Below are 20,522 nucleotides of genomic sequence, written 5' to 3' on the forward strand. Positions count from 1 at the left end.
AGCAGCAGGTAATACAAATGGTTGCCTACCTGCATCTCCCCTGCAACCCTGTAACTTCTCCATCAGAATGAAGAGGGATTGACCTGAGTCTCCCATGTGATGCAGGGCTCCCTTGTATAAACCACACACTGCACTTGACACATTTTCCGATCATCCAACAGTCTGCTGCTGAACCCGTATTCATAACGTTAATTCCATCCGGTACACACACCAAAGTACAAAGCTCTCTACAGAGCAGGGAGCCCTACTATTAAGCTAATAGTATGTTATAGCTCTGAATAGATTGACCTTGTCTCCTCCCTCTCTACCCCTCCTCCTTGGTGATTTCAATATCTACCTTGACTCCCTTGAATCAGCCACCTCACAGTTTTGTGTCCTCGGTGACTCCCTCACTCTCTCTATTCTTCCTTCCGGCGGTCTGACCTACTCAGCCGGACACACTCTGGATTCCCTCATCTCTAGCGACAGACCTAATCTCTAACCAGGTCACCACCCCCTCTCCTGGTCTGACCACTCTCTCCTACCGGTTGGGCCCCTTTGCCCTGTATCTGAGCCCCCCCGCCCCCAGTACTGCCAGCCTCCTTAACCATCATTCGACCGATGAAGCGAATTTCAGTCGCTGCTTTTGCCTCCCCTTGATTTCCCCCCCCCCTCTTCCTCCTCTGCCTTTGACTCGCCCTTTTGACTCTGTCCTTGCTAATCTGCACTTCTCCATCTCTAACGCCCTCAATATCCTTGCCTCTGTCATGAGGATCTATCTGAAACCTCCCTCCAGTGCAACGGCCGGTATGACTCCAATCTAGTATCTCTAAAACGGAACTGCAGAGTTGCCGAATGGAAGTGGCAGAAATCAGGCTCATCCTCTGACAAACTGGCCTGTTGCCTGTTCCAAAGTTCATATCACTTCTCTATCTGCTCCAAGTAGAGGGCCCATATCCAAGCCTGTATCTCTGGAGCCACTAACAACACGGCTGAACTTTTCAAAATCTGCAAGGAACTTGCCAACCCAACTGCAGTTTCTACCTTTCGCCTTCCCGCCCAGGCTCTCTGCACTGCTCTCGCCTCCCACTTCACATCTAAAATTCAGGACATCCTGTCCTCTGTCTCTTCCCCCCCCCTCATCTCTACTCCTGCAACTGCCACTTTGCCTCCCATGGATCCTCTCCTTCCACCCCCCTCTCTCCTTCATCCTGCCTAAAGCACCTGATAAGTTCTCTAAAGCTGACCGCTCTATGAAGGTCTCCTCCAAACAGGTGACCCCCCACCTGTGCCTCTAGAACCATTAAGGACAACATCTCTTCTCTCGCCCCGGCTCTTGCCGACTTCTGCAACCACTCCTTTGCCACTGCCTCTTTCCTTCTATCCCTCAAGCACTCCACTGTGCACCCTCTCTTAAAAAGCTATCTGCAGACCCTTCTTGCCAGGATTACTATTGGCCTATCTCCTCTACCCCGATCATGGGCAAACTCTTGGAGAAACTGGTCCTCCCCCAACTGACCCTTCACATTGAACTTGTTGGCTGCCTCAATGACCATCAATCTGGATTCCAGACATCCAGAGGCACAGAAACTGCTCTTCTGAACACCTGTGAAGACATGCTCACAAATCCTGACTCTTAACTCTCCTGCTGTTCTCATTCTCCTGGATCTCACCTCTGCCTTTGACACAGTCAACCATTCTATCCTCATAAAATGACTCTGTGATACCTTTGGCATCACAGACCTGGCACTGGATTGATTCACCTCATACCTCACTAACCAGCCCTCCCAGTTGCAGCTGGGCCCTTTCTCCTCCACCACTACACTCTCTACCTGCGGTGTCCCTCAGGGCTCTATCGTATCGCTGTGGTTCTTGACTGTTTATCTTGCCCCTCTTGCTCACCTGATCTCCTCCTTTCCAGTTTTATGATGATGACGCACAGCTTTCCTTCAAACTTCCCTCTACTACTTCTTTCTCCTCTCTCATTTCTGACCGCCATCCAGGCATGGTGTGCAGCTAATGATCCGTCTTAATGCCAGTAAGACGGAGATCCTTCTGATTGGGACACCTGCACCCTATTTCCCCTCTACCCTCTGGTCACACTTCTTTTCCCCCTACTCCCAAAAACCTCAGGGTCCTCTTCCAAGGGAGCCCACTTCCAGCTTCACCTTCTTGGATGTATTCTTATTTTCCTCACCTCCGCCAGAAGCTCAATTTCTCCAGAGCTCTGGCCCTCTCTAGGCTGGACTAACGCAAATGTTTATTGCTCAATCTCCCCCTTTCTTCTGTGCGCCCCCTTCAGCTAATCCAGAATAGGGCTGCAAGACTAATCCCTGGACTGAAGCCCAGTGTCCGTATCTCTCCAGCCTTTGAATCTCTCCACTAGCTCCCAGTGGCCGCAAGGATCAAATTCAAGATCCTCTGCATCATCCACAACAAGGCTTTCTGGAGCCTTGGACCACGCTATCTCCAACTTTCCCTCCCTAAATACACCCCTGCTAGAGCCCTCTGCTCCTCTAATTCCAACTCTCTGCTTGTGAAACGCTTCTCCAAGCTGAGAGTGGGGGGGCGGGGGGGGGGCAGGTTTCTCTCCTCGGCTGGTGCCTCCCTTTGGAACAGCCTCCCTGCCCCTCTCAGACATACATCCTTAGGTTCCGGAAACTCCTCAAAACTCTGCTTTTCTCTACCTTTTTCCCTCTATCCCTTCCCTGCTAATCACCCCACTGCCGCTGAGATTGGCGACCTGGTCCTCATGAATCGCACAGGTTATCAGGGCTTTCTCCCAGTCGGCACCCGCCCCTCCCCTCAGCACTGCCACCTATGGGCCCCCCTGGCGGCTATGCACCCCACTCTGGGATTTGTCCTCCATTGGCTCCCCTTGGGACTGCCCTCTGGGCCCACACCAGCACTTGTCCATTCTTTGCTCTTTTCCCACACCCCCTCCAACCCATCCCTACCCTGCACTTCTCACTGCACTTGCACGTCTGAATGCCACAAAGCCTAGTAGGACTACGTTTGTGTATTTACTGTTTTATTTTGCCAATATTCTTTCTCCCCTTGTTCCCTCCCCATTGTGCCTTGTGGCGCCTGGAAACACCATTCTGTTTTATAGGCGCCTAACAAATGCTAAATAAATAAAATACACTTACATTCTCGCCAATGCTCATCAACTACTGCTTCCCATTTGTCTCCTATTGTTATACCTGCCATCTCCCCTTCATTCACTTTTCCTCAAACATCTAGAATGCCTTAACAGCCATCGTTGGTTTTACTCTGTCTCCTTAAATCTTTTCTCAAATGCAATATCCACAGCACGGCCTTGAATCTCTTTACCGCCCATGCCCCCTCCCATTTTCCAAAATTCCTTTCCGGTTTTTTCTCGCTTCTTCACCCAGCACTTTGTAACCTCTACATTGACCTTACTGTGGGTCCCTCTGTATTATGCACCCCCTTCAATTGTTGTCCCTTAGTAGAAGGTGTGCTCATTGTTTATTTACTTGTCTGGATTTATTTCACTTTGTAAAGGGTTAGTTCACTGAAGCAAGTTCAATTGTAATTTGCATTGTTTAAAGCTCACTTCTTAAATAATGGTAATAAATAGATTTGTTTTGTAATATTTATCTTTTTTTGTTTATAGGAAAACCTAGAATGTCGGGCTTTTTGGATCGTATGAGCTGCTCCGAATGTATTGATTGGGGAGAGAAGCGAAACACTGTTGCGTCCATTGCTGCTGGCGTATTGGTATAAACTATACACTTAAATTTACAATGTTTAGTTCGTCTTTTTTAATCGTTTCTAAACGCAGTTTTACCATATTGTATATCTTGCATCTCTTTTCAATGTGCCATTGAATAAGTACATTTATAGAAATACTTACTTTATAACTAATAATCAAATGTTTAACTACGTTTAGGAGCTGTGCATAGTAAAAACATAGCTAAAGCAAATAGAATCATGTACGCGTTTCTATGCACCTCCCCGCTATAGATTTCTGAAATATTATTTTTCGTGTACACAGCTATGGCCTGGTAGTTTGTGTCAACCTCAAAATGGCATGCACACCAAATCTTGTGTTTTCAGAGCCTGGCCTAAGAAAATGTTCAACTCTGAAGGTCATTTGGGCAAAAAGTTATTTCTTTTGCGCTAGGAACAATAATATTGAGAAATTGTGAACTAATTCTAGTAACGGTTGTTGGATTTTCAAAAAAGGCTAATCATATTGAAAATAAAATGAAGTTTCTAGAAGAGAAGTATGCTTACAAGCATGAGGCAGAGGGTTAAGGAGAGGTGCGAAGATAGAAATGATTCATGAATGTATTTACTCATTGCCATCTTTTTTTACAAAGGAGTTGCAGGTCCAATAAATGGCTTTTAAATGGATTTTGTAGCAATGGCTAAAATCCACCAATACAGTGCAGTAAAGGAGAGGGGGGTGCGGGCAGGGGCAAAAACAAACTTATCCAAGAGCAGAAGGAAACAAAAACTTCAACTGAGACATATAAGTAAAACAGCTTTTTGCCAAACCGTCCATAGACTTGGAACCCCCAAAAGGGGGTGTACAAGAAGATTCTGTCCAGAATTTAGCTTCAGTGACGCCCAACAGGTTGTCATGGCTTAGGCTTTGCGATTTCCTAGAATCTTGCTGAATTCATATTTAGAAGTAGTTATTTGACATTTATAAAAAAAAAAGTCCTCTTTTCGGCCTCCCCCTTGCTCTCAAGATTACTGTCTATAGATTGTTATTGTACTCACACGCAATGTGGCGCGTTCTTAAAACCCAATAAATATATTTGCTTTCTGGAAAGCCTCCTGGAGTGATCCCAAAAGACTGGTTATGAACGCAATAATAATTCCACATATTGTGGCTGTTTGAAGCTCAGCTGGGCATGCATTTAATCGCAAGCATTTGGGAACTAAGATCATGTTCACGTAAAAGAATAGGGGAGAGGACCACTGAGCAATTGAAAAACGGTGTAATCCTTGAAAAGTGTTATTGCTTTCTTAAATGGATGTTTTGCAGGGATCATATCGGCGGTGTGCTGACACGTTAGATCATTCAGGTTTAGTGAAGTCATAAAGTGTTCGGTGTTAAAATTCGATTTTAATAACTGAGCAAAGAGTGTATAACCTTATTATGGCATCTAAAAGATGAGTGGTTTCACAAAATAGATATTCACGGTTCAAAAAGCAAAGAATCGAAACTAGAAAATATGCAAGCATTTATTGAGAGGAGAATTGCAGAGGAAGATGATTGCGTGAATCTTGACCCCAAGTGAATAAAAAAAGGCGAAGTGTGGCTCTGTGCTTCAGCGTGTTGTGATCAATTAGAAAAAAAGGCAGATAGCCATGCAGAGGAGTCTTTCTCACAATCTATTGCTAAAGTGGTGGAACTGTCCATATGCTGCAAGCTGAAGATGAACATGCGTAGGAATGGCTCAGACTAAGATGGTAGTATTAGTATAGGTGAGGGGCTTCTTGGGTTAACAGAGGTTCACAAGAAGTATCGAGAAGATGAGCAGGGCACTGGGGAGGAGGGAGCTGAGGAAAAGATCAGGGTACGATGGAGACAACTAGAAAGGGGTGCGTGTGCTCCTCTAAAAGAGAACAAGCAGTCTTTCCATAAAACAATGTGTGCTAAGTTGTAATGTGCAAAAAAGCCGAAAGATGTATAGTTGGCTTTCTGCTCGTTTCAAGATGCAGTAGGATTTATGTCCTTTTTTCTGCCTTAATTCATGAACATTTTTAAATCTTGGCAGTAGACTTGTAATTATTTAGAAAGACAATTGTACCTTCTCACATGTCACTGAAGTGAGTGTGCTTTCACATTGTTTTCTCTGAATAGTTTTTTACAGGATGGTGGATTATCATAGATGCTGCTGTTAAATATCCACACATGGACCAATTCAATCACTCGTACCATGCATGTGGTGTTATTGCAACGGTCGCATTTTTAATGTAAGTACACTGTATTTACCAGCATCTTTTTGAAGTTTCTACTTTTCAAAGCGAGGAGGATGTTACCCTAATTTGTTGTCTGTTAACTGTGACATGGAACCAATAGCACTCTGTCGTGCCCACACACACTTTTGCACTTTTACTGAGTTTATCATCTGGGTAAACTCTTATGGGGATATGGGCTGAAAAGCATCAAAATATATACATAATTGAAAATGATACATTTTGTTCTCTCTTTACACTTTTTGCTTATAGACTATGTGGCTTTGTAATCTGATGGCGGTACAGGTCCACCTAAAGTTTCCATGTCTGTTTCACAGTCTCTGAGTTGGCGTTTAACAGGCTAGTTTGCTTTGTTGTATATTTTGGGGGTAGTTGGAAATTTCTCTTAAAGGTTTAGGGGGAATTTCTCTAGAAATAATGTAAAAAAAAGACTGTGTAGTGGGCTGGTCAACAGGCGAAGCAGGAAAGATTCCTGAAGCACGCAGAACCAGGTTAGTACAACATGAAATATACTTTGTTACAGGTATACGTTTAGAAGGTTAGACAGGAGTGCAGGTACAATATACCTTTCCAGTGTAGCTCCCTTCCTGAAGGACCCATCCATCGGTCAGACCTGGAATCTATAGCACCCCAGGTTCCACATTCCACGACATTAACTAATGCACTTTTGGAAACTATGCTATGGTAAAGGTGTTGAGATAGGTACGGATCGACAGAGAATTCCCTAAGGTGCAGACTCTTGGATATAGCACCCTACACGTTTCTTGTCAATCTTGATCATAGGGATGTAGTGCCCTTTTTGCTTCTTTGTCACCTACCATGAAATGGACACCCCGCCCCACCACTACCACCACCACTGCTTGCTTAGGGTGTTTTTGTCAGTGTGGATATTCTCACGCTCTATACAGGGATATCTTCCCTCTGACTCCATTATCCCCAGCAAACAACATGCACTCTGTTTTGGCAGGTTTTTCCCCCTTGTCTAGGACTTTATTCAGGCTGTGGTATTGCTAACCATCCTCATTGGACAACCATCCTAGGCCAGTTGTCTTGGCTTCTTCGTTTGGTCTCATATAAGATGTAGCCCTTAGCAAGATTGGCCTGGTAGATTCTAGGGTAAACTCTCATAGCCATGTGCAAAGGTGGGAAAAGGACCTAGTTTAGACAATGCTCTTGGCTTTACACTTCTGTCTCTTGGCCTCAAGCCATACACCTTCTCTTTCTAGTCTTTAACCCCTGTCTATGGCCCTGACTGCCGAGCCTAGGGCTCTTGTATAGTCCAAAAATGGTGCTGACCAGGTATTCACCTGCCTGTTGCTTGTCATCACGTGATTGGTTAACCCTTTTTTGTAACTCTTTCTCTCAGCGTTTTGTTCCCCATTGTGACCGGTTATTAAAATCCGGTTGGTAGTTCTCACTAGTTTCGAGCTGTTCTCTGGTGGCTGATGCCTGAAAAGACAGAGCCATTGTTTTGAAATCAGTTCAAAGTGGCGTTCCCAGTGCCTGGATCTGCGATGCTGGCTTGAGTCTCCCCCATGTCTCCCAAAAGGTGAACCGTTGTCATTGAGTGAATTTGCCCTTTCCTCATGGGCCACCGCCAGAAGACCTGTTGCGCTCTAACCAGCGCGTGCTGTAGCAGCAGCTTCTGTACTACCCATGCTCTCTCTACATGCAGATGGCAACTCAGAATGCTTTACTTGTTTGTTTCAATGCATGCTGGCGGAGGATCCATTAGGTGGGTGTAGTGAGTGAGGCATCATAGAGGTGCAAGGGTATGAAGGGAGGTCTTACTAACTTCGCCCAAACATTTCTTTACTGGAAATGTGGTATAGGATCCACCTCTGATAGCGTGAAACTGGATGGCGTGGGACACTGGGGAGTCATCCATGTACCGTCTCCAGTTCATTCATTGCCTAGCAGGTTACATTCCTGTACCCTAGAGCCCCTCTGTGGCTTAAATAAGGCGTAGTTAATGTGACCTTGTCAGATAATATAAGGGATTGCAAAAACACAGGTTTTCAAAGAACCTTTGCATAACACCTATGTAAAATATGTGCTTTATCTGTTTGTTTATAATATATGGATGTCTACAATTTAAAATTAAAAACATATAAGCAATACATTAAAACGGTACACAAAACATACACTTTTGAAAATCAGTCTATCTAATCAATCTGTATGAAACATAGAGGAAACTCAAATGCAACTGACGGAAATATGGAGCATGCCCTATTGAATTCGGGTAGGAGGAGCCAAAAGTGAACTTTCAGGGCCCAACAAAAATATTATCTGGTCATTAAGGCAACTGAAATGGATGCATCCAAACTGTTGACAGGCTCAAAAAGGTTTTTAAAAAGTGGATCATATACTATGCCTTGACTCTTGCATCACTTCGTCCCCGCCTCTGATTAACGAGCGATAACGAGCACCTGCCTTAGAATGGGGAACGCAGCCTCGTGGAAGAGCACAGTACGAAGCTGACGCTGTGGTGGGTGGACCCCCTGCAGAGAATGTTGTACATTTGATGAAGGCAGAACCTCGAGCCAAAGAGGGGCCGCTGAGGCAAGGACGTTGCACCACCACCGCAGTCTACATGTACCAGAATCCAGGAGCACAGGCGTCAACGCCACTGAAGGGACCAGAGAAGTCAGCCCACCGGGGGCAAACCGAGAGCATACCCAAGGACATGGTGAACGAAACATAATAAGTTTAAGGGGCCAGAGTAGCCCATAGCCCATAAGGGGCCAACAGATGGTATAACCCAGGAAGGGGTGAATGAAACCGAGCAACCAACCGGGCCAGTGCCTCCAAGAGACCCCCTGGGGCTAAAGAAAGGATCAAACAACTGAAAGGTAAAGAAACTGAGAACCGGACTGAGGAAGCCCGGCATCTATGCGAGGGCGCCGTGAGTAAGGGCCCAGGAACTAACATTCTTGGACTTGGGAATGCTGAAACCCCTGGTGTAAATCTGCATATCCCTAAAGAAGGATCACATCCGATGGTTGGATGAGGACATTGTTTTGAACACAACAGGAACTTTGAGAGACGTTTTTCTTTTGAAAACATTCTTTGGTTTTGTGACGCAAGATTCTCGTTAAACTCTGGGGTGAAGATTAGAAACCAGCCGCCACTACTTTCCGGGTTGAAGTAAACTCTTAACTAAGCCACGGCTTAGGATCCTTCTTTCCTACTTTTTCATAGAACCGAACAGTGTAAGGTTAGCTTTGGTTTGGGGCGGTGGACTGAATTCTTTGGTTGAGACACCCTGACATGCACCTTTTTTGTTATTTTATGGCATCAGGAACTCACTTTAGAAGTAGGAACTAGAACAGGTTTTTCTTTACTTAATAAATCAGTGTTGGACTATGCCTCATGTTTGCCTCCTCTGTCTGACCTACCACACAAGCTACAGTTATCCTTCCTGGCACACATGATTAGAAATCCAGTTTGTTTGCTGAATGTATCATTTTTAACCCACAAGCTCCTCTTTAGTTCTGTTCTTGTACAAACACATATTTCTCACCACATCCAATAAGCAACCTCTGGCAGCAAAGATGGACACTATATGTATTTTAGTTGTGTAGCTATGGTCTGGACAACTTTCCCGATATCCTCAAAATTGTGCCACTCTTCCACAGAGCACATACATCTCATGGTAATGATGGGGGGTTTACTCAATTGGGTTTTTACAAAAGAGCCATTTAGCTGTTTACATTAATGATACAAAGTGTGTCACTGGGAAACCTGCGCCCAGGATAGAGTCTAACCTTATGCTCCATTACCTTAAGGACCCTTGTGCGTGTGCCACCAAATATGATCTAATAACCTGCACCTCTCCAAAACATGGCTGTGGTCATCACGTTAGGACTTCAGCTATGGCTGCGGTGTTGTCTATAGTTCATGTATGCCTGCGGCTGATAAGAAACAGTTTGCGTCAACAGATTGCCGCACAACCTCCATGCATATTTTGTTTTTTTGTTTGTCGTATTCATTTCTTAGCATGCAATCTGTGTGTGTGGGGGGGGGTCATCGTACCTTATTCCCTAATCTAACCATTTAATTTTTGACTTTTTGCATTCGTGTATCCTGCTATACGTTTATTCAGACCTGTATATAAAACATGTATTAGTATTCATAAATGTACTTTCTATATTCTTGAGCAACAACCATTCATTGTGAATTTGAAAAGCATTCTCAAGGCTTTTGCAGCAGCATCACGACCAACCGAGTGAGAAATTGAAAAAATGACTACTATTGCTGTAATTATTATCCATTTATATGGATTGGGTATTTTTAGCATCTTGCTGACACAATACATGAAGTGCGGTACAAAGGGTGACTCTTTAATTTGTGATCTCCAAAAGCATTCTTCTCATGATTAAATGTAGCTTGCAATTCATGTAGTTCCTTTTTTTTGTTTTTGTTTGACAGTCTCTGCACCTCGGGTAAAAGTTAAAACAGATTACTAAAGTGGTAGTGGACAATAGCAGATCCATTGAATTTCTTTTAATTCTAGATGTACTTCGTATTTCAGTTCTGCAGGCCAGAACAGAGCATGTTGCTCTGTCGTCGTCCATAACGTAAAGCTCACGTCCAGTTCTAACTTTTCCTTTGGATGCACACAGCTATCATGTCAGAGAAACATTTGATTTTCATTCGGCATCAAACTTAAGCACTTTCTTTCCAACAGTTCTGACCTTCAACAGTTGCTATACAGCCTGGCATCACTTTCTCCATACTTTGTAGCTGTTCTCTGATCCATAATTTCCAGTTGTTTCGGAAGTCTGACTTCATATTGAGAATGCTCACCACATAGCAATCCTCTCCTCCTGGAACTGGTGTTTTCAAGACCTCTCAATGGATCATCCCGTCCTATATGCGACTTGCCCAGATCCCTGGCTTTACCAGGTCTGTTGGAGCCCACATCACTCAAACAGACCCATACTCTCGGAAGGAACAACTCACTGTGTCCATGACGTAATTCCATTGGAAATCTGCAGGTTTCTCCAGTACCACAACGGATCTGGGACTCCCAATTCGTCATTCAACACCTCAGACTGGGACTGATGTTTGATGTCATTGTGGATCATGGATTCAGGTAATTTTACACTTCTCCAGTGGCGATGCTCCATTCATTCTTCCAACCTGCAATTGTCAAAGTTGAATATGAGAATTGTTAGCACGGTTTGTGTGATACTTATTAAGTCTTCAATGATCTGTCCTGCTCCTAGACTTGCATCTACGTTAGTCAGTTGTGACCATGCTTTTTCAAATTATCCTCATCACTGTTCATGAACCCCTCCCCTGTAGATGTTACAGGCTGAAACCACTGAGTTGATCCCATTTTAAACTTTTCTGCATTCTACTTTCATCACCTGCATGCCCTTCAGTTGCGCACATTTTATTGCCACTCCTGTTAAACCATTTGGAAAATGAGAAGTCAGTTGAAAGTCTAGAATTGGTAAAAGGAAATATATGTAGTTTATCTAGGCAAGCTGTTTCATCATCTCCCATGCAATAACGTTTAATTGACAGTTCTGTGAGGCGTCCGAGTAAGGAGTCAGACACTGCTTGGCTTGGTCCACAGTACTTTAATTTAAATAATAAAACGGGTGCACCAAATTCCTCAGTCTGAACTCTGAGGGGATTCCCTGCCTTAACAAAGCTAACTAATGAAACAGTTGTCTGGATGACCAAATGAATGTCCACAGTCCTGTGTCAAAACCCTAATCTGACCCTCGCATTCTAATACTACCAAAACTACTACAAGGGAAAATCAAATAAGGGGACTTGCTTCTTGCAGCCTTTCTTCTACTAATGTTGCCTCACTGCTCATTTGGCTTAGTGATCCCTGCGTGTTCTTCTTTATTCAGTAAATGCCAGGGGAACAAACCCTTTCCTGGACTTGGTGTGCCAGGGGAACAAACCCTTTCCTGGTCTTGGTGGGCCAGGGGAACAAGCTCTTCCCTGGTCTTTGTTTCCGTTCCTCTCAACGCCTGTTTAGGTCTTCAGCAACCTTTGTCCTAGTTGCTTCCTGCCGTCCTTTCCACGCAGTCACAGGCCTCCACGATGTGCACCAGCCCCCACAATTGTCATATATTTCTCCTATCTGACAGTGTTTTATTCCTTTCATTCTCAACTTCCTATGGTGGTTTCCAGGCGGATATGGACTGGTAGCGCAGGGAATCTGTTTATTTGTCTACCCCATTTACCTCTTTGGTCAAGTGGGGGGTTCCGCTTTGACCCACTTAATATTCTGGCAGACTTGGTATTCTCCTACCAAGTACTTTTCATGTTATGTTCTCTGATCCCTGAGATAAGAACAAGATAGTGTTCTCCTTTTTCTGAGGTCCAACTCTTCCTTTTATAATAAAGAGAACTTGGTACCTCCCCTTAATTCCTCCCAGCCAGGGCTCACTGCCCAGGTCTGGTTCGCCAGCCTCAAAAGGTTTCCAATTTTATACTGGACAGCTTCACTGGGCTTGTTTGCCAGAGTCTTCGGTCCTCGCTCTAGCAAGGTTGCTCTTCTGTTGCCTTTACCTGGTAACCAGCCCTCCATCGCCCGAGCATACTGTTTTCTTTCCTGTTGATTCCGCTTCTTTGCCGCCTTGCTGCTTCTCTCCTGCAACGCCTCTGTCGGTGCGGGACTCCCACTCTGCTAGTCACCGACAGGCAGACAGGCGGTGAAGTTCCTCAGGAATGGACTTTCGCTCTCTGTCCTTCTCGTTCATGGCCGTGCACAGTCTTTTGTCACTCGCTGCCAACACTCTAGGAAGAGGCTTGCATTCTCCAACACGCTGTTGTGCTGCATCTCCCGTAGCAGCAGTGGATCCATCAGAGTCCTACTGACCCGGTCAGCACTGTCTGCCCGCCTCGAGTCAGCAGATCAGTGTGTTGGCTGTGCCACACAAAACGGAAGTGCCACCACTCTCCCAAGCCCTGGTTTCTGCCAGCACTTGAGCTGTGAGAGGGGTTGCCTCTTCTTTTTGGCAGTAGTTCACAAGTCTACCCTCTCGTCCCTTTCACTTCCTCCTCTCTCTTGCACTGTCAAATAGTGCACACGGGTCTCCTGCTCCCTTTCTGCTGCCGTTTTGTTTCTGTTGTGTTACATGGCTTCTGCTTTCCCTTTTCACTCCTCCACAGGATCTACTACGATCATTGCGGATACTGCCACTGATTCCCCTACCACTTCTCTCTACTGCTTCCACAACCACTAGAACCTCTTTTTCTATATTGTAGTTTCTCTTCTTATTTTCAGGCCGGTTTGCTTCGCAGCCAGACATCTAGAACGTTGCTGGTTCTTTTCCCTTGCATCTGTCGTGGGCCTCCTCGTCGCAGTATTATGTACTCCTGTCACTTGTGTTGGGCTGTACAAGTACCTTAAATGTTCTGAGACAAAAGAGTTCAGGTTACAAGATGAAGGTAAACTCTTTTGGTCATTTTGTATATTAACCCCCGAAATATTGTTTGTTGGTGAAAAAACAGTGACGTCGTCCTTAAATTCATCACCGTTCACTATGAATTTTGAAGACTTTCATAAAACACCTTCCCTTTGGAACATCATCCTCTACCATAGGCACATGGAACCCCGGCGCAGTCATTGTTTCCATTTTCTGTGGCCATTGCGTTTGATTTACGGTGAATCTTTGGTGCTCATTTTGGAGTACTCATACTATTGATTTCCTCTTTTTACCCACTGCGACAGGGTCAAGGACTTGACTTTGAGAGGGGTCCCTATCCCCTGTGACAAACTGGGGCAGAAGGCCTACCAGAGCTTTTTTCCCATCAGTTCTTCCGCAGCGTGAGGGAGTTGGGAGGACCCCAGTTTCTGCCCTCCTTTATGTGCCTTGTTACAAGTGATGGGGTAACACTATCAATCACCCAATGCTGGCCATACCCCATTCTGGGCATGGTCGTTTTCTTTACAGGACTACAAATCCCAGAAATCCCATGCTCCAGAAAACGAACTATCTTACTCATGAGAAAGAAAACCATACGCCAGACCAGCAGCTTGTCAAGCGGCCATGATAGAATGTTAATTAAGCCATTTTGGGAAAGGAGCGGAGCTTAAACCTTTTTCAAGCTTTTCCCCGGTATGAGCCAGTCCATAGGGAAAAGACTGGTATAGGTTGGTCCCTAGAAGTATGTGAGCACCTCGCTCAATGGAGGGTGGGGATGGAGAGTCGGAAGAAAGGAATTGGCCCTCTAAAAAGGGAAGAAATGAAGTGCTAAGTGTGGATTGTTTGGGTGATGGCAGGTGGAGAGGGAGCGGACCAAAAAACAGACGGAGGAAGACCGTTGGAAAGGATCATGGAGGAGACTATGGGAGCGATTGTTAAAAAGTGCGGTATTGGCTGTGAGAGAGAGAGAGAGAGAGTGGTACCTGTGTAGAAAAGTGCATGCGTGGTTGGTGGGATATGTGCGAGAGGGTTAGAGTAGGAGAATAAATGAGTAAGAGGAGTGTATGAGAGCATGAAGGGAGTGAATGGCAGTGGGAGGGGAGGAGAGAAGACAACTGGAGAGTGCGGGATAGTAGGAGTTTGTGTGACCATCAGAGGGACAGAAAGAGGGAGTGTAGAGATGGAAGGAAAGGAGAAGAAGGTAGTGGAATAGTGAAGTGAGGAAAGCAATGTCAGGAACAGGATCACAAGGGTATAGAAGTGTCCAGTACAAGGAACTGGACATTTGAAAAAGCATCAGATTATATTGAAACCAGCCACCTCCGAGAACTGTTAGGATAGTTTCTCCCCTACGAAATCATAGCATGAGTATGGCCTCAAGGCCTCAACCTCATGTCAGAATTCTAGATAGTAGGCATTACTGATCTCTAGTTTCCAACCCAGGGGAAAAGCGGAGTCTGTGTTGGGGAGGTGTGAAGCCTATTGTAGACGACAGACGGACAGCCCTTATTGCGGCATATTTTATTCATGCATCATCAAGCGTGCGATTATCATTCATCGTCGTTATATTTTTGTTGGGCTTTTTGCTGGCGATTTTCTTGTTTTTGTTTTTCCTAATCGAAAAATATTGTGTGGGGTGGGTGGGTGGTTAAGGGATATGAGGGGTGTGGGGAATAGGTTGTAAATAGCTGTGATGGGGGGGGGGGGGGTTTGGGAGTGGACCCCCTGCCCACAAAATCGATGAATTCAGCAAATTAAAACAGATGATGGAATGCAGTAGAACTATCATCAAGCTTCCGCTTCATTAGAGTTCTACCAAATGGAACCCTTGAACCTTTATCTGGATTCTGGGTATTCGTAAGGCCATCTGTGACACCATTCGGAACCTGGTGCTCTCACAAGTACCTCCTTGCACTCTGTGAGCAAAGGCAGTCCATGGGTTTGAATGTGTTCGCCACTCCACGTTTACACTTTTGTTTTTTTCCAAACTTATTTATTGACAGGAAGTTGCGACAGGTACAACATGCATTACGCAGAGACAGAAAGGAACTACAGTGTCTCATTGTCAATAAACCTTTACAATTGTTTGAGCAGTACACAGTGGGGGGGGGGGAGGGAGCTGTCAGCACGATAGAGCGTGCAGTGTTCAGGAGTCGGGGGGCTCCAAGCAGGCTTGGCGATGGGGTGGATCTCCACTCGACACTGTCTCTGTTATTCAGGTAGCTGCAAAACTCAGTCCACACATTTTTGGGGCGAGATGTCGTGGGGAGGGAGCCAATGTATTCCTCTTCGCACGCTTGTGTCCAAGTGAGGGATTTCAACCACATTACGAATGTAGGGGGGGGGGGGAGGGAGCGGCGCTTCCAACATTGCAATATACATTTTTTGGCGACTATGGCGCTTATATTAAAAAACGTAGACTTTTTTTTTTTTTTTGCATCATCCCCGGACCATATTCCAAACAGCAAGGCTAGTGGGTCGGGGTCCACCAGGGTTCCAATTATCTCTGAGAGTGCTTTCGTCACTTCTGTCCAAAACGCCCCAAGCGCATTGCAGGACCAGAACATATGGATATGGTCTGCCCCTTCGGATCTGCATTTCGGGCAGGTGTGGATCAGGGTGCGTGTGAATTTCGCTGCTTTATGTGGTGTGTAATATAATATGTTAAGGAGTTTGTATTGTATGCACCTGAATCTAGCATTGAGGGAAACATTACGCTTGTGGGCACACATTTGTTTCCACTTACCTTGAGTAATTTCCAATCCCAGCTCCCCCGCCCAGTCCTCGTGTGGTTTGAGGGGTGCATTTCCTGATTTTCCCAACAGCATTTTATACAGAGCGAATGTTATGCCCTTGCCGCCAGCCGAGTTGGCTTTGTATTGGATCTCAAGTGAGTTCGGGGGCTTGTCTGGATAGGAGGGCCACATTACTCGGACTGCCGCTCTTAGTCTGAAGTATTGTACCAGCTCTAGCTGCGAATCGGAGTGCTCAGGGCGCCATGTCTGTGGGGTGATGAATTTACCATCTGGCTATAGATCTGTTAATGCTCGATAGCCCAGGTCCGTCCAATGTTGTAGGAGGTGTCTATCGTGTGTGGGGGAGAGTCCCGGGAATTGCCAGCTGGGGAGCCACTTATAGTATGGGCGATGCTCCTGTCGCGAGTGCAATAGCCTGTTCCATGCCCTGATGGTGGCAGCCACAGGGTCCGCTGGGACATCAGTTTGAAATGTGCGATGCAATATTAGGGATCCCTCTCCCGCCAGTTTCTCTAGTTTCACGTGGGGGCGGATGCGAGTGTGGCGTGTTGGGCCTGTGCCACGATCCAATACAATGTTAAGTCTGGGGCTGCGAAGCCGCCCTTTTCATAGGGAAGGGTCATATGTTGCCACTTCTTGCGGACCGCGCTGGAGTGCCAGAGGAATTGGGCGCATGCCGAGTGGGGATTCTTGAAATATTGCTTCCCTGGCCATACCTGGACATTGGCAAAGACATAGAGGAGCTTGGGGACCACTATCATTTTTATTAGGGATAGTTTTCCCGCGAGAGATAGTGGAAGGTTGCACCATCGTTCCATTTTTGATTCTATGAGCTGTGCCGTAGTCGCATAGTTATCTGCCAACAGGGAGGATTTGGATAGTGATACTTGAACCCCCAGGTACTTGATGCCACCCGAGGACCAGCGTAGGGGGAATTCACATGACGGCTGCTGGGTTGCCACCGTAAGTGGAAACATTTCTGATTTGGAATAGTTCATGGTGAAGCTCCAGTATGTGCCTATTTTGGTTATGTCGCGGATGATCGGGTCTAGATGTATGGATGGGTTTCTGACATACAAGAGTACATAGTCGGTGTATTGTGAGATGATTTCCGGCGTGTCTTGTAGGCATATTCCCTTGCGGGTATGCTGATCCCTGACGTTGTCCGTCATGGGCTCAATGGCGAGCGCGAATAGAATAGGGAAGAACGGACAACCCTGGCGGCTGCCCCTATGTAACGCAAAGGGGGGAGATGTCGTAGAGTTTACCAGGACCTCGGCCATTGGTTCTGTATATAACAGTTTTATATAGGATATCATATGTGGTCCCACGCCCATTTTCTCCAGCACTGCCCACATGTATTCTGGACATCACATTGAACAGTCGGCGAATATTGAGAGACGTTGAGGGGCCTGGGACAAATCCGCTTTGGTCCGCATGGACCAGATGCAGCATGATTGGGAGGAACCTGTTCGCTTTTACCTTAGCAAAGATTTTCATGTCCGTATTAGTATGGGTGCCAGAATGGCAACGTGTTCTTGGTAGAACTCCTATTTGAGCCCATCAGGCCCGGGGCCTTGCCCTTTGGGAGGTCTGAGATAACCTGGACTATCTCTTCCAAGGTGAATGGGGCATCAAGTTGTTCTCTGGTGCTTTGGGAAATAAAGGTCATTGGGATACGCTCAAGCAGTTCTTCCATTTCGTGGACTGTGTTTTCTTGCTGGGGGCTGGACAGATTTGCGTAAAAGTCTGCAAAGGTGTCAACTATACCCTGATCAGACCAATGTCGCGTGCCTTGTGCGTCTATGATGTTATAAATACGGGTCTTGCCTACCCCTGCGCGTACCAACCTGGCCAGGGTTCTTCCTGGTCTGTCTCCTTCACCATATCTCCGCGCAGCGCCAAGGGCCGAGCATAGTACTGTACCTCGCTGAGGGCGTGAGCTTCAAAGAGTTCAAGCTCTGCTCTGATCTTTGCCAAGGTTGCCGGGGTGGGTGTAGCGGCATGGTCTCATTCTAGTGCTTTGAGCTTAGTTTCTGAAGTGTGTAAGGCTTGTCTTATGGCTTTTAGCACCCCAGCTTCCCTAGAGATGCACATCCCTCTGATGTATACTTTAAACGCCTCTCAGCGGGTCCCTTCGGATGTGTCATGCCGTTTGTTGCTATCAAAAAAGGTGTTTATATCTGATATAGAATCTCGGCTTTGAAAACTATGTCGCGTAGGGCCTCTGATTTGAAACGCCAGGCAGGGTGGGCGGGCTTTCCGGGCCCCAGTTGGATCTGCATCACCACCGGGAATGAGCCGAGAGTCTGCGCGCTAGTATCTTGATGTCTGCTATCCTTCCCACCCGACAACCCAACACCAGGAACATATCTATTCTTGAAGAGCTGTCGTGTACTGTTGAGTAAAAAAGTATAATCTCTTACTTGGGGATGGAGAGTTCTCCATACGTCATGTAGATTCAGGGACATCATGTGTGTATGGAGTTGTTTGGCGGTACGGGACATGGCTCTACGGGTGCTACCTGTTCTATCATGGACACTGTGCAGTATAAGGTTCATGTCTTCCCTCCTCCCCATATGATGGGGACTTCCACATACCTCATGAGGAGAGTGGCCACCTCGTCCACACATTCTGGGGAGTCAGTGTTCGGACCATACAAGTTTACAAGCAAGCATTCCTCATTAGCCAGTGTATAGTGAAGGATCACGTATCTGCCCCCCGTGTCTATGTGGGACGTGTGGAGTGTAAATTTTACTGATTTGTGGATCAGGGTCAACACTCCCCTGGATTGAGTGGAGTATTGTGTATAAAACCTATTGGGGCCCCAGGACTGTGGCAAGTTTGATGCAAGGTGCCTCAGAGCGTGCGTCTCCTGCAGCAGGAGTATCTTGATTTTATGTCTCTGCGCCTATGCAGTGATCCTGCGGGCCTTTGTGAAATTAGTTAACTCCCGAACATTCCACGTCATCATTTTAATAGACATGAGAGAAGTTTATGGGACATCCCACTTGAAGGATCTGTCTCTGCATTCCACACTATGTGCTGCTGCAGTGTGAACACGCCTCTTTTCGAAACCAGTCACACCTTTCCTGCCAGTTTTTATGTAACATTCTCCAACATCAATACCCCCCACCCTCACCGCTCAATTCCAACTAGCAGTTTGATATTTCCCACCCATAGAACGGACAGTCGCGTGCCATCCCCAACTAGGCAGCGCTCGACCGATAGCCCAATAGGGGCTTAAACGCAAAAACTCTGCCTTAGAAGGCATTGCAGCTGCAGAGGGGGCCGCCGCTGCTGTGTAACCAACATTTGTTAATACTATTATGATGAAACATCATTTATCTTCAAACGGCTGATGATGCATTAGGTTACATTAGGTTACAAAAAACAAACTAATCATTGAGATTCGAGATCTAATCAGATGAGGCCCCAGCATGGTGCATACAGGTGAGGCCAGTCTGCCGGGGTTCCATCCCAGCATGTAAGGCTAAAGCGGATCCAGAATGTTCTCCCCTTCCGTTAATGGTGCTCATAAGGTGGTAGCGTAGGGGCACCGTTGGCTAAAGTGCCGATTAGCAGAGGAGATGCTGTGAGCAACTGTGGGGGTGGGGGGGGAGGACAGCGGGTTGCACCCAGGAGGCAGACCATCGTGAGAGTTGAGGGACCATTCGCCTTAATCATGGTCCATTAGTTCCTCCACCGGTTCCGTTAGCGGGATGTGTGCCTCAATGAACTTGATTGCCTCATCAGGGACCGTGAAGAAGTAGAGTTTGTTGCGGTGGGTGAATTTCAAGCAAGCAGGGAAAAGCATTGCATACTCAATTTTTCTATCTCTTAGCATTTGTTTCACACCCCCGAATTGCTGTCGCTCCATCTGTATCCCCACAGAGAAGTCCGGGAATAATCTAATGATTTGTGAGTCTAGCCTTAGTTCTCCTTTTTCCCTAGCCATGCGGAGTATGAGGTCTCGGTCTTTGTAGCTTAAGAGCTTCGCTATTATCGGTCCGAGAAAGTCACCCGGCTTGGGACGGGGTGCCAGTGCGCGGTGAGCTCGCTCGACAGTGAAGAACGGTGACAGCTCAGGGTTGCCCAGGAGATATTTGAGCAGTTTTTCAACTGCGAGTTCCATTCGTCCCTTGAGCGCCGATTCGGGAACACCCACTATGCCAATGTTGTTTCTTCGCGACCTAGATTCTAGGTCATCGCACTTGGCTTTGACCTGCTTCATGTCGCACACGAGCTCCGTGACTGTATTTTGTAGGGCCTGGACTCCGTCCTCATTGGTTCCGATTCTGTTTTCTGCCTCGTTGATTCTGGCCCCATGTTGGTCTAGTTTGGATTTTAGCGAGGCCACATTTGCGTTGATATCATTGGGTTTCTCATGAAAGGCTGTGTTTTGTGCCATGGATTGCATCATTGTTGT

General features: G+C 46.2%; 1 protein-coding gene across 1 annotated transcript in view; it reads left to right on the forward strand.

Moving 5' to 3' along the window:
* TMEM50A (transmembrane protein 50A) overlaps window positions 1-20,522 on the forward strand; it is a 113,182-nt gene that overhangs the window by 14,609 nt on the left and 78,051 nt on the right. Inside the window, exons 2-3 of the mRNA XM_069622700.1 lie at window positions 3,617-3,720; window positions 5,822-5,934. Coding sequence (XP_069478801.1) covers window positions 3,628-3,720; window positions 5,822-5,934 — 206 coding nt within the window. The 5' untranslated portion in view covers window positions 3,617-3,627. The remainder of the gene's footprint in view (window positions 1-3,616; window positions 3,721-5,821; window positions 5,935-20,522) is intronic.

The sequence above is a fragment of the Ambystoma mexicanum genome, chromosome 11 (genome assembly GCF_040938575.1).
Source record: "Ambystoma mexicanum isolate Mex_15411 chromosome 11, UKY_AmexF1_1, whole genome shotgun sequence".
Lineage (NCBI taxonomy): Eukaryota > Metazoa > Chordata > Amphibia > Caudata > Ambystomatidae > Ambystoma > Ambystoma mexicanum.